General features: G+C 44.6%; 1 protein-coding gene across 25 annotated transcripts in view; it reads left to right on the forward strand.

The window, feature by feature from the left end:
* Positions 1 to 17188, forward strand: part of MBNL2 (muscleblind like splicing regulator 2) — a 177640-nt gene that overhangs the window by 122238 nt on the left and 38214 nt on the right. For all 25 annotated transcript variants that reach the window (XM_048853605.2, XM_048853595.2, XM_075129415.1 and 22 more), the window contains 3 exons: positions 3152 to 3316; positions 9201 to 9401; positions 10074 to 10337. In XM_048853605.2, coding sequence (XP_048709562.1) covers positions 3152 to 3316; positions 9201 to 9401; positions 10074 to 10337 — 630 coding nt within the window. The remainder of the gene's footprint in view (positions 1 to 3151; positions 3317 to 9200; positions 9402 to 10073; positions 10338 to 17188) is intronic.

Genomic DNA, 17188 nt, shown 5'->3' on the forward strand with positions numbered 1-17188 from the left:
CTGTCAGTCTTGGCAAGACCATCCTGGGATGGATGGAGAGACTCAGCTAGGAAGTACTGCAGGTCCCTGCTTGCCCTACACTCCTCGCCCTCTCCAATACCGCATAGTTGGAGCCAATCAATCGCTATTTGCATTTGAAGCCATTAGTGCTGCTCTACATTTCCCTTTAGCCATGGTCTCTATTTGGGGCACAGTGTCTCTCTGGCTTTGTTCCTTTCTCCCCTCCTGAGTCCCAGTTTGCAGAAAGCCCCAGCCCAGGGCTCCGACTGTTCCCCCGCTGACAGAGGCTGGGGCAGAGGGAGGGGCACTGGGGCAGCTCAGCTCTGTGGGCTGCCATCCTCTCCAGCTGCCCGTGCACGAGGGGAGCGTGGACCAGCAGGTGCCTGAGCTGTGGGGAAGCGCTTACCTTGGCCAACGCACCAGCGTCCTCTTCCTCCGCTGGGTCCCCGCGCGAGGGTCTTTTGTTCTTGGGCGGCAGGTGGGGGGTGTGAGTGAACGCGCTCTCCATGTCCCCCGCTGCGGCTGAGCATGGAGGCTGAGCCAAGGCAGCCGCCCGTTTCCTTGCCAAGCCCTGCTGCTGCCTGGCTCGCTTTTTGGCAACCCCAAATCTTGGCACCCTAGGCGGCCGCCTAGTTCGCCTAGTGGTTACACTGGCCCTGCCTAGCCCTGAGACTCTCCAACACCCCAACACCCCAAAACCCCATCTCCAGCCCCAGCCAGAGCCCTCATCCCCCCCACATCATAACCCACTGCCTCAGCCCTGAGCCCCCTCCCACCCCAAACCCCTCAGCCCCAGCCTCACCCCACAGCTCTCACCCCTGCACCCCCTCCCTCCGCACCCTCTCCCATCCCCAAACTCCCTCCCAGAGCCTGCACCCTGCACCCCTCTTGCACCCCAATCCCGTACCCCAGCCCAGGGCCTGTACCCCAGACCTCCTCCCCAACCCAAACTCCCTCCCAGAGCCTTGGGCAGGTGGGGGGTGGAGTTGGGGGGGGGCAGAGTTTGAGCAGGGGCAGGTTCTGGGCACCACCAAATTTTTACAAACCTGCCACCCCTGCCGGCAAGAGCCAGTGTGCCGTACCGGGACGGACCAGCTTCTCTAGACTGTAATTTAAAGGGTCTGGGGCTCCCAGCAGCAGCTGGAGTCCCGGGCCCTTTAAATTGCCACCAGAGCCCCACTGCTGGAGCCCTGGGGTAGGGGCGGCAGGGCTCAGATGGCAATTTAAAGGGCCCAGGCTCCTGCCGCTGCTACAGCTCCGGCCCCTTTAAATCACTGCTGTAGCCCCACTGCCACTACCCCAGGGCTCCGGGGTCGATTTAAAGGGCCTGGGGCAGTGGGAGCCCCAGGCCCTTTAAATAGCCCCTGGAGCCTGCCGGAGTCCTGAGGTAGTGGCAGCAGGTCTCTGGCGGCTATTTAAAGAGTCCAGGGCTCCCACTGCCTCTACCGCCCCGGGCCCTTTAAATAGCCGCCAGAGCCCCAGGCTCCAGCAGCACCGCTTCGGGGACGATTTAAAGGGCTGTGGACGGTAGCGGCAGCCGGAGCCCTGGGCCTTGCTGCTGGACCCCCAGGGCTCCGTTGTGGTAGCGGCAGCTGGAGCCCCGGGCCCTTTAAATCGCCCCCGAGCCCCAGGGCTCCCAGCCACCTCTGCAGCTGAGAGCTCAGGGGGTGATTTAAAGGGCCTTGGGCTCCCAGCTGCTGCTACCACCCCTCTAGCCCCAGGCCTTTAAATCCTGATTTAAAGGGCCTGGGGATTTAAAGGCCCCGCCCCTTCTGGTTGAGGCCCCGCCCCCTCCTCAGGGCTCCAGAGTCCTGGCAAGTCCTTTAAGTTACTTTCGCCCCTGCGGAGTTAAGTCGGCGTAGCAGGGCAGTTACAATGGCAGGAGCGAAATTTAAGTGTAGACACTTCCATGGTTATGTCAACTTAAGCTGCTTTGTGTCAACCAGATCTGAGAGAGACAACCTGAAAGCACTGTGTTAGCTGGGTTAGCTGAAAGCACTCTGGCTGACACCGGAAGAAACCTGGGAAGAGGTTTTAGGGTTGGGTTTCAGGCTGAAAAGTGTGTTCTTGGTTCTGTGAGTAGGCTTGGCAGAATTTTTTTTTTAAATAATTTTGAAGGATAATATCGGTTTAGTTTAAAGCATTTTTTTACTTGATTTTAAATTTTCACAGTTGTACAAAGATATGGGGGAGTTGGACAATAATTATTTAATGACAGTCGGCATTGAGATTCAAAAAGTTAAAGCTTTAAAACCATTAAAACACGAGTTATCAACATTACATGTCAAAATATACAAAATAAATATCCTGAAATCAAACTCTAATAAGGTCTCAAGCAGAATTTTTCTTTGGCTATCTGTAAATTTCTATGATGATCTATGGAAATATTTTTTTCAGCATTTGTATATGTATGGTGAAATTGATGTGTATTGACATTTACCTATAAAAATCTCATCATTCCCGTCCTAATTGTGAAGAAAAAAAATCTGTTTCCTCATATTGTTTCCTCCTGTATTCAGAGACACAGGACTTTGTACATTCTTCAAAAAGAAATAAAACTGCATCAAAGTAATACATATCCCCAATTTCTACATCCAACTGGACCCCCCCCAAATCTGACAAGCTGTTCAAGTCAAAAAGGGGCAACAATACAGTGGAGTGGAAGCACAAAGAAAATTACTAATATTAATACTTGTAGTTCTGCAAACATACATTTAATATCCAGTGTTTAAAAGCTATATTTTGTTTCAAATTAAAATGTTAAATCTATTAATAATATTAATTATTAACATTTATATTGTGGTAACAACAGAGGCCATGATCAGGATATCTTGAGAGGAAATTCAAGCAGTCTGGCTAATATTCAGGGCATTAATTCTGTAGCAATGTCCTGTATTTACCAATTAACATACCATCAATCATTTTCTAAAATTAGCCTATTTTTAAAAAAAATTTCAGTTGATAACATAAGTGACCAACTTGGGTTACTGGCCTGAGGCAAGCCGTAAACTGTCATCTCTTCCTAGCTAGTCAATTCCAAGGAAATGCCTTGCAACTCAATTTTTGTTCCTTAATTGATGGTGTAATATTTTGTCTTGAGAAACCAAACCTCCATTAAAAGCTATAAAGTAACTGATGTAATTTTTTGCAGGGTCGTTGTACAAGAGAGAACTGCAAGTATCTTCATCCACCAACACATTTAAAAACTCAATTAGAAATTAATGGCAGGAACAACTTAATCCAACAGAAAACTGCAGCAGCAATGCTTGCCCAGCAGATGCAGTTCATGTTTCCAGGATCACCAATTCAGCCAATGGTAAGTATCCTTTTTCAAATGATGTGGTGGGTAACTAAAGCTCAGTTGTGAGATTGGGTTGACCTGAAAATGGCCTCTAAACACCTTACTACTTTCTTTGTCAATGAAAATAAATTGCTATTTAGAGACTGTGTGAAATACAGAAATGCTGGAAAACATACTCAAATTTAAATGTGTGTGCTGAGGTGTTATCATAGATGTGGCACATCCCCCTCCCTATCTCAGCCTCTCCTCCCTCCCTCACCCTCCTCCCCCTCCTTCCCCCCCCACACTTTCTTTCTCTCAGGTTTTGAGACCCAGCTACCTTGGGTTAGCTTTGCAAGGGCTTTGTGCAAGATCCCCGCTTGAGTGGAAAGAGTTACAAGAACAATAACCATTTGAGTAGGATTGCAGTGTCTTCTTTCCCAGCTTCTGTGAGCTGAATAATTTTTAATAAATCTTTCATCTCAGATTGTTTCTTTATTCCCTTCCAGAACGGAACAAGTGATCATGTGTTCATGGGTTGTGCTTGCTTCCTAGCTTGAAGTCTTAAGTGCCCCAGAATGACATAGACAAAGAGAAAAGATGATATGGGACTTCACAAGCTTCAAAAGTTCCATCTTTTGAAATCATACGTAAAACAGTTTGGGGCATTTCCTGCAAATCCAGATACAAAGCAAGCATCTTGCAGCCATGAACACCAACTTGGTATAAATGATATGGGTATATGTATAAATGATCAGTCCTATTGTACTGTTCAAACAGGTCAGGGCCACCTTTGTAACAAACAATAAAGATTAGAGGTGAGTGGGCACTACTCCTTTATCTCAAGTGCATTGTGACCCAGTGGGAACACTTAGGGTCAAAGCCAGCTTTCATTGATTTCATATGGGAGTTGAATCAGACGTGTGTGTGTATATGTATCACGCACGTGTGAGAGAGGAGACAATATGAGGGGAGCAGGGAGAGTGGACAGCAGGGAGGGTCACTGAGGGGACAGGGAAATGTAATAGGACAGTCAGAGAGATCTTGTGGTGCAAGAAAATGAAGCCTTGTTTATATTAGTATGTTTGGTTTTCCCAGTAGACCAGTCACTTATGCCCAGTCAGTTGCATCCTAGATCTCTCACCAAAGACAACGCTTGTAGCCAATCCTATAATAAACTGTCTAAGGATTTATTAGCTAGGAAAAAGAAATGAGTTATTTATAAGGTTAAAGCAGGTAAACGTGCACGCACAAACTAGTTACAGTCTTATGTTCCGAAAGGGTAATAGAAGCTGCTGTAATATGCAAGGTGTATATATATATGTACTTTAGGGCTAACCCAGGCCAAGGCCAGGGGAACTCTTGCTTATGCTTAGAAATCTTCGCCCCTTACAGATCAAGCAGCTTAGAGGTACAGTTCTTTCTTATCAGTGATTTTTATTCCCTTCCCCCCAGAGTTCAAGTTGATGGAACAAGTCCACCTGCACGTCTTCTCTACATAGGTGTTGGGAGGAGCAATCGACAGAGTTCTTGTTCTTCGATGTTTCACAATGGCTCATTTAGTTTCAGTGGGCCTTCTTGCTGGGCCAGACCTAACACCTTCTGTAGGAAGCCAGCATTTCTACATTAATTAATGTTCCTTTCCTATTTGATGACTTACACAATTACAGAGGATTACCATGCAAACACCTACTATAACCTTGTACAGTAAAAGCTGTTTTATCTGGCATGTTGGAGAATGGGGGGTGCTGGTAAGTGAAAAATGCCGATTAACTAAGAGGGAGGGAGGTTGGGTGCGGGAGGGGGTTCGGGGCTGGGGCAAGGGAGGAGTTGCAGGGTGCAGGCTCTGGGATGGAGTTTGGGTGTGGGAGAGGGGTCGGGGCAGTGGGTTGGAGCGCGGGAGGGGGCTTGGGGTGCCGGATCCAGGGGCGTTCATCTCGGGCGGCTCCCTGCAAGTGGCAATCTGTCCTGGCTGCTTCTAGGCGGAGGCGTGGGTAGGCCACTCTGCATGCTGCCTCCGCCCGCAGATACCGCCCCCGCAGCTCCCATTGGCATCCCAAGCCCCTTCCTGTACCCAAACTCTCTCCCAGTGCCCACGCTCCGTACCCTCTCCCGTGCCCCAACCCCCTGCCAGACATGCGCCAACTGGACTATAAACTGGAATTTCTATGAAGATCAGAAATGCAGTTTGTAGAGCTTTCCAGTTGGTGAAGTGCCAGATAAAACAGCTTTTACTGTAACATGGGGTACAGATGTTAAAAGTGAGATGAATATACAAAGCATCCTACAAGTATTCCATCTAGTCTAAACACATTCTTATAAATCTAATACCTGTTTTAACAATATTAACCCACAGATGAGCCAGTTTGGTTTCCAGCTATGCATTTGTCAGTGTTCAGTGAGTGCTAGGGGTCTGGGCGTGAGCTGGCACCTGCTCTGCCAGCATCACAGTAACAATATAAAAATGCTAAGTATTCTGAAAAATCAGGCCCTAAGTCTGTCAGGGTAGGCACCCAAAATTAGTGGATTCTTCTGCACATTATGGTTTTAATTTCTCCATGCTCAATCTGTAAAATGGGGATAATAATAATTTTCTTTCTCACAGAAGAGGTGTGAAGATATATTCATTAATGTTAGTGAGGTGCCCAAATATCACAGACATGAGCACCATTAAAAAGTCCATGAATCAATTAACAATTCTTTATTTCAGTGCATGGTTTGGACGGTGCATAATAAATAAGGCCTAGGGGCTACACACGGAATGATGAGGAAATTTTGAACAACTACCTCATTCCTGAGCATTGTCCATCCTGTGCCTTGAATGAGGCAGGGGTAATATGGTAGAAATAGTATGTGATTGTATAATTAAAGTATGTATCATACTGCATATGCACTAGGCAGAATAAACAATCTTAATTGACATTTCCTAACTGTTTTGTGTTTGACTTTGCAACTTTAATGTTCTTTTAAACTAGTGGGGATTTTGTATGTAATAGGATATTGGTTAAACTTGTCACTACTGTAAGCAAAGGAATCCCCTAAATTTCACATAGATGTTTCTTTCCTTTTCTCCACCGTATCAATACAATCATCATTCAAACTTTATTATTTCACCTACCAACAGGGAGTAAAAAGCAAGTTCTTTTTCTCTGTCTCAAACTGCTAGTGGGTTGTGGTAGATTATCACTGACGTAGCGGAATAAAAAGTATAAAAGAAATACATAAACATTCAATGAAGCTTGTAGGTTCTTCTTGAAATTATATCTAGTGCAAAGATTTTATTTTTTCTATTAAACATTGCGCTGCAATAGCATGTTTATAATAGCGATTGTGTGAAAAAACTGAGCATAGACCTGTTATAGCAAGAATCCTTTTTTTTCTTATAATTATTTCCTTATTTTGATTTACAGTTTATGGATAGTATTTAGCAAGGGTATGAGCACATTTTTTGATGGGCAGTGGAAAAAAAATTTTTTTTAAGTGTTAACTCTTTGCATGAGTGATAACTAGATGATCTTTTCCTGCAGCTGGGTACACTGGTTGGTTCTTCTGCTGCTCTCAACATCTTCTTGGGGACTACGCTGGATTCATTCTTGACAAGCAGCTTTCTCCAAAACCCCTTTGAGTCCTACTCTTTCCCCTAAGGCTGTTTCATAAGTGTTGATGGCTAGCTTCCCCTTCTAATAGAGCCTATAGAGGCCAACATGAAGAGAAAGATATGTCTGCCTCTTTACATTTTCTAAATGTCTCTTCAGAGCTCTGCTACATCTTGGCATTTTCTAGTTGCCAGTTTATTTTGGAGCTTTACTTTTAGTCCTACATAACAGACCCTGCATTTCTGACCTGGCAAGTGTTGCATAGCGTGGTTCAGGAACCTGATAGAGTACAGTAGTGAGTGCAGGTACAAACTATATCTCTGCAACTGCTCCAGTAGCATTAGTCCAGAGTCTACACTAGTCTGAGACGTGCTACATTTCCATGCACACTCTTTTCACATTATAATTATAGTTTGCCTCTAGCAAACATCGACACTGCAGGCCTACAAAAGACCTTTCCAGTCCTGACCATGGGACTGCATTGACTCCCCACCCTATGGAATATATGTTGGCAAATCTGCTATCCTGCTTCATCTGAACTGGATTTCTGCATCACAGAATTGCTTCTTCCTCTTGATACAGCTTCATTGCATTACATTGTTTTAAATGGTTGTGAAACATAATTTCAGACCCATATCATTCCCACCCCTCAAACGATTTTGATTGGCTAAGCTTAGAGAGACCAATCTCTCTACCACAGCCCATCAACCTGAAAAGATCACGACCTAAATATTGGGCCCAATAATAAATGTTCCATTTGCCACAGGTGGCAGTTGAATATAACATAAACATTGCACAGGCCAGTTTTTACATGTCATAGGCATACAGGGGTGAAAGTGAGCCGGTACTGCGTACCGGTAAGAACCCGCACCGGCCCATACCCAGCCCACATTAAAGCACTGCCATGGCAGCACTTTAATGTCCCTGCCCCTTTTGCCTCCCCTGTCAGCGGCCCTGCTGGTAGGGTTCATACCGGCAGGGCCGCCAACGGGGTGGGGGGCGGCGGAGCAGCAACGTTAAAGCGCTGCTGCGGCAAAGGACCCTGCAGCACTTTAACGACTCTGCCCCTTTTGCCCACCCTGGCTGCCGACAGGTGTGGGGGTGGGAGGGCGGCAAAGGGAGCAGCTGCCGTGGGGCCAGCGATTTAAAAGGGCCCGGGGCTCCAGATGCCGCTACCGCAGCAGCAGTGTCCAGAGCCCCGGGCCCTTTAAATCAACACGGGAGCCCCGGGCAGTGCAGGCCAGGCAGCATGGAAGGGCTGGTTGGGGGATGCTGACCCCCAGCCCCGCCCCTTCTGCCAGAGGCCTCGCCCCTTCCAGGGGCCGGAGCTGCCCCCGTACCGGTACGTGTCCTCAGTTACTTTCACCCTTGTAGGCACAGTAACTTAAATTGTATAGAAATACAAAATACGGCATGCAAGGTGGTAGATGTAACATGTGAAAGAGCTTATATAATGTATACTATTATTACAAAGATGGATTCAATATACTGAATAACATTTTACCTATAAAATTCAGTTTTACTAGGGAAGCAGATAGAAAGAGAAAGCAGTAGAAATAAGATGCACTTTATCTGAGATGTATAAATAAATTTGAAATGTAATATGAAGTGTAATCTCATTAGATATCCAGATTCAAATTATAGCTGACATGTGTAGATGCACTGAGAACTCCTTTTCTCATAATATGGCTGCAAAATGCTGTTCCTGTCCTTCACTGGAATGTATTACATCAGCGATTCTCAAACTTTCGCAACCCAAGAACCCCCATTTTGATTTTAAAAATTTTGCGCCCCCCCCCCCCCCAAATGGCTTCTAATTTTCCCCGGGGATGCTCAACCCACACTCATCCTCAGGCCCTGCCCCCACTCCACCCCTTCCACAAAGGCCCCGTTCCCACCCCACCTCTTCCCTCTCCAGCCCTGCCCCTCCTCTTCCCCACCTCTTTCCGCTCCCTCCCCTGAGCGTGCCCTGTCCCCGCTCCTCCCTCTCCCTCCCAGTGCCTCCTGCACGCCGCCGAACAGCTGTTCCACGGTGTGTAGGAGGAACTGGGAGGGAGAGGGAGGAGTTGATCAGTGGAGCCAGCAGCCCTGGACATGACTTGGGTCCGCAGACCCCAGTTCTAGAACCGCTGTATTCCATGTTTAAGAGAAGAAAATATGCAGTGTAATGTTGTCAACTCTTTTAAATTCTGATTAAGAAAATGAATCAAAACCAGGGAAAATGTACAAAAGACATCAAATAAGATCTGCAAACTTTTTAAAAAAATAGTTTCAATGTAAGGTAACCTATTTATTTTTCATCTCACTATGTTTTCATTTTGCAGCCCACATTTCCAGTAGGTCCAACAATAGGAACGAACACAGCTATTAGCTTTGCTCCTTACTTAACACCTGTAACCCCTGGAGTTGGGTTAGTTCCTACTGAAATCCTACCCACACCGCCTGTCATTGTTCCTGGAAGTCCCCCTGTCACAGTTCCTGGTTCGACTGCTACTCAGAAACTCTTGAGGACTGATAAACTGGAGGTACTACAGACACCATTGTGACTAGAAATGTAATTTTCTGCTAATTTATACGTGAAAGCTTTGAAAAGCTTTGTTGTCCTTAGAAGCGCTCTCTAATATAGCCTAATCTTTAGTTATTAAAATATAGATCTCATAAGTACTTTTGTAGGATTTACGCTTGTACTCGGTGGAAATGTTACCATTGTTTTAGTGTCGTCATTTTTTTTAATATGGTTTGGATAAAAATTCAGTGAATGTGTTCTAGAGTTGATTGCTCAAATTTAATATGCCTGATCAACATCAAAGGTAACAAAAGGGGTTGAGTTTTAAAATACAGCTCTGTCATTATGAGTTTCTTCATAGAGAAAGTAACTGGGGCCACAGGAGCGTTTAATTGACACCACTGAATAATATTCTTAAGGGTTTTATGTTGGTGAACAAGAATAGATTTTTTGAAATGACACAGTTCTATGTAAGTTCAACTTACTATCAAACAACACAGCTATATTAACTGCAACTTAATTAAGGGCAGGCAAACATATTTAACAAACATGGAAAGGACTGTTGCAAACACTTTGGGACAAGTCTAAAATACAATAAAGAATGAGCTGTGTATGTGGTTTTTTGTTTTGTTTTTCCCAGTTAATATTGCTGTGGGTCCATCAGCTGTAATTAGTATTGTTTTGCACATAGGTATGCAGGGAGTTCCAGCGAGGAAACTGTGCGCGGGGAGAGACTGACTGCCGCTTTGCACATCCTGCAGATAGCACAATGATTGACACAAATGACAACACTGTAACCGTTTGTATGGATTACATAAAGGGGCGTTGCATGAGGGAGAAATGCAAATATTTTCACCCTCCTGCACATTTGCAGGCCAAAATCAAAGCTGCTCAACATCAAGCCAACCAGGCTGCAGTGGCAGCTCAAGCAGCTGCTGCAGCTGCTACAGTGATGGTAAGTGCAAGACTATATGGTTAAATTTTTCATAAACTTATCAATTATTGTTTTTCTCCAATTAGAAGTGTTGTTTAAATTGTTGATTTTCACACATTCATCATAAAAGCTAGGAATTCTAAAAAGTATTACTTTCTTTAGGGCAGTGGTTCCCAAACTTGTTCCTCCGCTTGTGCAGGGAAACCGGCTCGGCCCACCAGGGGCTTTCCCTGCAGAAGCAGGGAACAAGTTTGGGAACCACTGCTTTAGGGAAAAATACTTTCTCCCTCCCTCAGTTATTTTAGCATAATAGGTTCCTCTTCTGAATAGAGTGAAGCAGTTAGACACTTTGCACTGTCTTTTCTCTCTGCTCCATGATGATATGCCAAATTTGCCTCCTAATATTTCTTGATGGGAAATAAAACTGGTAGAACTTAGTGGTCAATGGGAAGTATGTACACATATGCTATATTATCTCTTTGATGGCAGAAATATAATCTGAAAAATTAGGAAACAAGGAATAAAGGAAGAAGTGGTTTTGTTTCCAAGACACGGGGCACAGATGAGAGATCTCGTATTTCCCACTGACTTACAGTAATATCCTGAGCAGGCCATTTTTAATTGCCCTGTGACTCAGTTTCCCCATTAGTAAAATGGAAATAAGGCACTTAATTGTGAAGCTTAATTCATTAATGTTTTCAGACATTCAGCTTGTATATCTGTGAATGCCATAATAATGCCTATAAATAAAATTAATAAAAATGTATCTAGTAAGGTCAAACAAAAGAAGTTAAAGGATCTGATTTGTTTTCAGAAGTTTTATACTATTACTGAAACATATTTAGAGATGTCTTTCCCTCAGTGTCCTCTTGCAGAATGGTTGATACTGTTACTAGCAACAGTTCTACACCTGTATTGATAGAGGTGAACAAATAAAGCATGCAGGGTTTATTCATGGGACAGCAGTACAGTCAGCCCACAGATCAAAGCAGTATTGTCCTAATTCCTGGCACTGAAAGAATAATTATACAGATGTGACTTGTGGGTAGTGCATACAATAGATGTAGACAATACAGTTACTCTTAGAGTAAGAAGCCTACCAGAAACACAATACAGTACAGTATATAACTATCACAGGGTATTGCATTTAGCAAATAAGTAGAGACCAGACATTTAGGGGACAAAGAGTGAGTTTCTTTCAAATGTGGCAACTGTGAAATAATTTAAATATCTGAAAAGAACAGAGGAGAATGTCCCTTAATTCAGTATTTTCTCCTACAGTATTTCCAGTCTCTATTTAAAATATAGGAATTTTAGCTAAACCTTCTCTGCACTCACAGAAACTGAGGACCGATCTGGAAATAAAAGAGTGAATATCTGAGATTTTTGCTGTAACAATTAGAGCAGGACAGATGACTGATTTTTGGGGTGGTGGGGGGAATGCAGAATGCCCAGCAAACCGAAAAATCAGAAAAAATGTTAGATTTGAGTCCAAAAAATTCAGTTCCCTCCTCTGAATCAGGCAGAGAGAAGATTTGCATCCATGTCTTTTATCTCCCAGGTAAGTGCCTTAATCACCGGACTATAGAGTCAAGTTCAGTATCTCACTTTGGCCCACTGAAAATGTAAGTATTTATACAAAGTGGAACAGCTTCAACAGGAGAGATTGAGAGCAACCCATCCACAATAGTCTATAGCCCGGTGGTTAGAGAACTCACTTGGCAAGGGAGGAGACTTGTGTAGAAATCCCTGTTCCAGAATGGCAATTCAAATCTTGGTCTCCCACCTGCCTTGCAAATGCCCTAAATTTGGACTAAATGGACTAAAGGTCATGAGGGACACATGGACAAACACATGCACTCTTTCTGAAACTGGCCCTGTAATCTTTTTCACAGCCAAAATGAACCAGGTCAAATTTATGAATAGTTTCAGGTTGATCCAAACTGCATTTTTGGCTAATAAATTAAAATACATTTCATCCAGATGCAGTACCAGTCCTTCAGTCATGCAAAATTCGTTACTTCTAGATATAAAAATGAGGCTTGTTGATTAAGAGCAGATACCTCACGTGATTAACTCAAAAAAATTAATCGTGATTAAAAAAGTAATCGCGATTAATCGCAGTTTTAATCGCACTGTTAAAACAATATAATACCAATAGAAATTTATTAAATATTTTGGATGTTTTCCTACATTTTCATATATTTTGTATTCTTTGTTGTAATTGAAATTAAAATGTGAATTATTTTTATTACAAATATTTGCACTGTAAAAATGATTTAAAAAAAATAGTATTTTTCAATTCACCTCATACAAGTTCTGTAGTGCAATCTCTTTGTCGTGAAAGTGCAAGTTACAAATTTAGGGTTTTTTGGTTACTTAACTGCACTCAAAACCAAAACAATGTAAAACTTCAGAGCCTATAAGTCCACTCAGTCCTACTTCTTGTTCAGTCAATCGCTAAGACAAACAAGTTTGTTTACATTTACAGGAAATAATCCTGCCCTCTTCTTATTTACAGTGTCACCAGACAGTGAGAACAGGCGTTCACATGGCACTTTTGTAGCTGGCATTGCAGCATATTTACGTGCCAGATATGCTAAACATCCATATGCCCCTTCATGCTTCGGCCACCATTCCAGATGACATGCTTCCATGCTTATGACACTTGTTAAATTCAATTAACGCATTTTTTTTTTGTGATTGAATTCCTTGGGGGAGAATTGTATGTCCCCTGCTCTGTTTTACCCACATTCTGCCATATATTTCATGTTATAGTAGTCCCGGATGATGACCCAGCACATGTTGTTCATTTTAAGAACACTTTCACTGCAGATTTCACAAAACACAAAGAAGGTACCAATGTGAGATTTCTAAAGATAGCTACAGCACTCAACCCAAGGTTTAAAAATCTGAAGTGCCTTCCAAAATCTGAGAGGGACGAGGTGTGGAGCATGCTTTCTGAAGTCTGAGAAGAGCTACACTCTGGTGAGGAAACTACAAAACCCAAACCACCAAAAAAGAAAATCAACCTTCTGCTGATGGCATCTGACTCAGAAAATGAAAATGAACGTGCATCAGTCCGCACTGCTTTGGATTGTTATTGAGCAGAACCAGTCATCAGCATGGACCCATGTCCCCTGGAATGGTGGTTGAAGCATGAAGGGATATGTTAATCTTTTGCACATCTGGCACATAAATATCTTGCGACACCAGCTACAACAGTACCATGAGAAAGCCTGTTCTCACTTTCAGGTGACGATGTAAACGAGAAGCAGGCAGCATTATCTCCTGCAAATGTAAACAAAATTGTTTGTCTGAGCAATTGGCTGAACAAGAAGTAGGACTGAGTGGACTTGCAGACTCTAAAATTTTACATTGTTTTATTTTTGAATGAAGGTTTTTTTTCACATAATTCTACATTTGTAAGTTCAGCTTTCAGGATAAAGAGATTGCACGACAGTACTTGTATTAGGTGAATTGAAAAATACTATTTTGTTTTTTTACAGTGCAAATACTTGAAATAAAAAATAAATATAAAGTGAGCACTGTACAGTTTGTATTTTGTGTTGTAATTTAAATCAATATATTTGAAAATGTACAAAACATTAAAAAAATTAAATAAATGGTATTCTGTTATTGTTTAGCAGTGCGATTAATTGCGATTAATTTTTTAAATTGCTTGACAGCCCTAATAAAAAAATAAGCAAAGTATTTTTCTGAGCCAAACTAGTTCTAAGATATGCCTCCTTTTATTAAAATAAGCCACATTCAAAACAGAGACCAAGAGGAAGAGTCTTTTGAAATACAAGTTTGAATTACTAGCATTATACCACCAAAGGAGAAGAAGGCTGAAAGCCAGATGATGGTATATTATTCCTGTGGAAAATTTTATAGATGGCCTTTAATTGGATATTTAAACTCGGAAGAGTTATAATGTAGACAAAAGAAGCTTTTTTTCATCCCACTTATTTTTATTTAATACAAATCCAAAACAAAGGGAAACCAGGGGTCAAAATAAATAAATGGAGTCAATTCTCCATTGGGACAAATAATATGGAAGAGTATGGGGAAAAGTGGTTGCTGATACAATATATATATATAAGCGAGGCCCCCCCCAAAATGGTCAAGAATTATTCAGTCAAAATACTGTTTGACCTAAAAAATAATAATAATTTTGGTGGATCTCCGTTGGAAGGAACAATCAAGAATCCTTAACCAACAGTTCCTGCTTCCAGATGGGTCCTGAGTTGAAATTATGGTCTCACAGCAGACATACCCTAATACTTGTTGGGCAAGAATATGGATCAAAAGGCTTGAGTACTTAAAGCCTAGATTATGTAGGGCTTTATAGACTAATACTAAGAGAAGGGGTTAATTTACACACTTCATAAATGTTCGAACAGCACATATTTTTGCTGTAGAACATGTTAACATATGTCTTCACCCATGTTGGAACTCTTTTACCTTTATAAAAACACTTATTAAACAGCCTTGAAGCAAAATTTACAACCATGTATAACAGCCAGTGCTACATGGTAATCAACACAGAAGATAATTCCCCCATCAGTTAGTCAAAAATTCCAAAATCAACAGTTTCCTAACTGTACTCTGTAAGTCACTGATGGTGTGTGGAGCACTTTCTTTTCCACTTTAAACAATTGCCGTAGTTGCCCAGGGAAGTTGTGTGATAGTGAAGGTGAGGGGAGGTGTCATTATGAAAGGAAGGGAGATTGTCCATGGCACTAGTGAGAAGTGGTCCACATTTTGGCAAATGTGAGAACTCCATTCTTGAACCCCCTCAAAAAACATTTTCAAAAAACAAGCAAAGATTCTTGGCTTGTGTGGGCTATTTAGCAGCATAAAAGTAGCTATAGGGCAGTGATCTCCAACCTTTTTATGCCTAAGATCACTTTTTGAATTTAAGGACAACCCAGGAAGTTCGGAAGTGGGTGCAGGCTCTGGGCTGGGGCCGAGGGGTTCGCAGTGTGGGAGGGAGCTCTGGGAGGAGCCTGGGGCAAGGGGTTGGGGTACGGGAAGGGGTGAACGGTGCAAGCTCTGGGAGAAAATTTGGGTGCGGGAGGGAGAGGGGGGCGCTCCGGGCTAAGGCAGAGTGTTGGGGTGCAGGAGCGGTTGCTGGCTCTCTGCGGGGGTCAGGTCTGGGGCAGGGGATTGGGGTCCACAAGAGGGTTTGGGGTGCTCACCCTGGGAGGAGGCTCACGGCTGGGGCTTGGGGTACAGGAGGGGGTATGGGGTCCTGGCTCCAGGAGGGGGTTGGGGTGTGGTCTCTCAGGGGGTGGCACTTGCCTCAGGTGGCTCCCACTTGGTGGCACAGTGAGGATGAGGCAGGCTCCCTGCCTGCCCTGTCCCCACACTGCTCCTGGAAGGGGACAACGTGTCCCTGAGGCCCCTGAGGAGGGGGGTGGAGAGCACATGGCTCTGTGCGCTGCCCCTTTCTGCCGTCATGGCCCCCACAGCTCCCATTGGCCACAGTTCTCTGTTCCCAGCCAATAGGAGCTGCAGGAGTGTTGCTTTCAGACAGGAGCAGCATGCCAAGACCTCTGTCCGCCCCCTCCTCCCTGCCCCCGTGGGGGCATGCTGGCCACTTCCGGGAGCAGCGTGGGGCTGCAGCAGCAGGGAGCCTGCCGTAGCAGCAGTCCAGCAACACCCTTGGAGATCGTGATCAACTGGGAGAGTCCCCAGGATCAACCAGTCGATCGCGATCGACTGGTTGGTGACTACTGCTCTAGGGCCACCATAAAATAGAGTTAAGATGAGATAAAGTCACCTTTGTCCCCATTCCCTCAGGGTACATCTTCAGTGTTGTGCCTCCAGGAAAGAATCCCAGCCAGACCAAGGGGTCAGTGAATTCCAGAGTTCAAGACTCCTTTAGGAATTACCCTACCTCTAGCCCCTGACATTTAAACCTAGTAACTTTTCCTTAAATGCCTTAGCTCGAGGGTGGGCAAACTTTTTGGCCCGAGGGCCACATCTGGGTATGGAAATTGTATGGTGGGCCATGAATGCTCACAAAATTGGGGTTGGGGTGCAGGAGGGCATGATGGCTCTGTCTGGGGGTGCAGGCTCTGGAGTGGGGCCAGAAATGAGACGTTCAGGGTATGGGAGGGGGCTCCAGGCTGGGGCAGGGGGTTGGGGTGTGGGGGAGAGGGATCAGGGCTGGGGCAGGGGACTGGAGCACGGGAGGGGGTCAGGAGTGCAGGCTCCGGGCAGCGCTTTCTTCAAGCAGCTCCTGGAAGCAGTGGCATGTCCCCACTCTGGCTCCTATGTGGAGGTGCGGCCAGGCGGCTCTGTGAGCTGCCCTGTCCGCAGGCACCGCCCCGCAGCTCCCATTAGCCACAGTTCCCGGCCAGTGGGAGCTGAGGGGGCGGCGCTTGGGGCGGGAGCAGCGCACAGAGCTCCCTGGCTGCCCCTAAACGTAGGAGCTGGAAGGGGAACGTGCTGCTGCTTCCAGGAGCCTCAGCACGCACATGCGAAGTGGCCTCCTACCCCACTTCCCAGCTGGGGTGCGGGAGCAGGGCAAGCCCCGGGCCCCGTTCCCCAGCGGGAGCTCCAGGACCAGATTAAATTGTCTGGAGGGCCGGATGTGGCCCGTGGGCCGTAGTTTGCCCACCCCTGCCTTAGCTGATTTCAGCTTTTGAGGTAAAAGCAAGGAGATGGGCAGTCTGTGAAATAGCCAGAGCTCAGACTATTTATAGATGAAAACCAGTGTTTTGGTATTTTTGTGCTTTGTTAAGTGGATTTGAAGACAGTGTGATCCATTAGTATAATCATTACATTATTTATGGAGCACTAAAAGTGTGTTCAGTGCAGTAAGAAACATGAAAGAAGACATTGAGAAAAACACAAAATCT

This window comes from Caretta caretta, chromosome 1 (genome assembly GCF_965140235.1).
Source record: "Caretta caretta isolate rCarCar2 chromosome 1, rCarCar1.hap1, whole genome shotgun sequence".
NCBI lineage: Eukaryota > Metazoa > Chordata > Testudines > Cheloniidae > Caretta > Caretta caretta.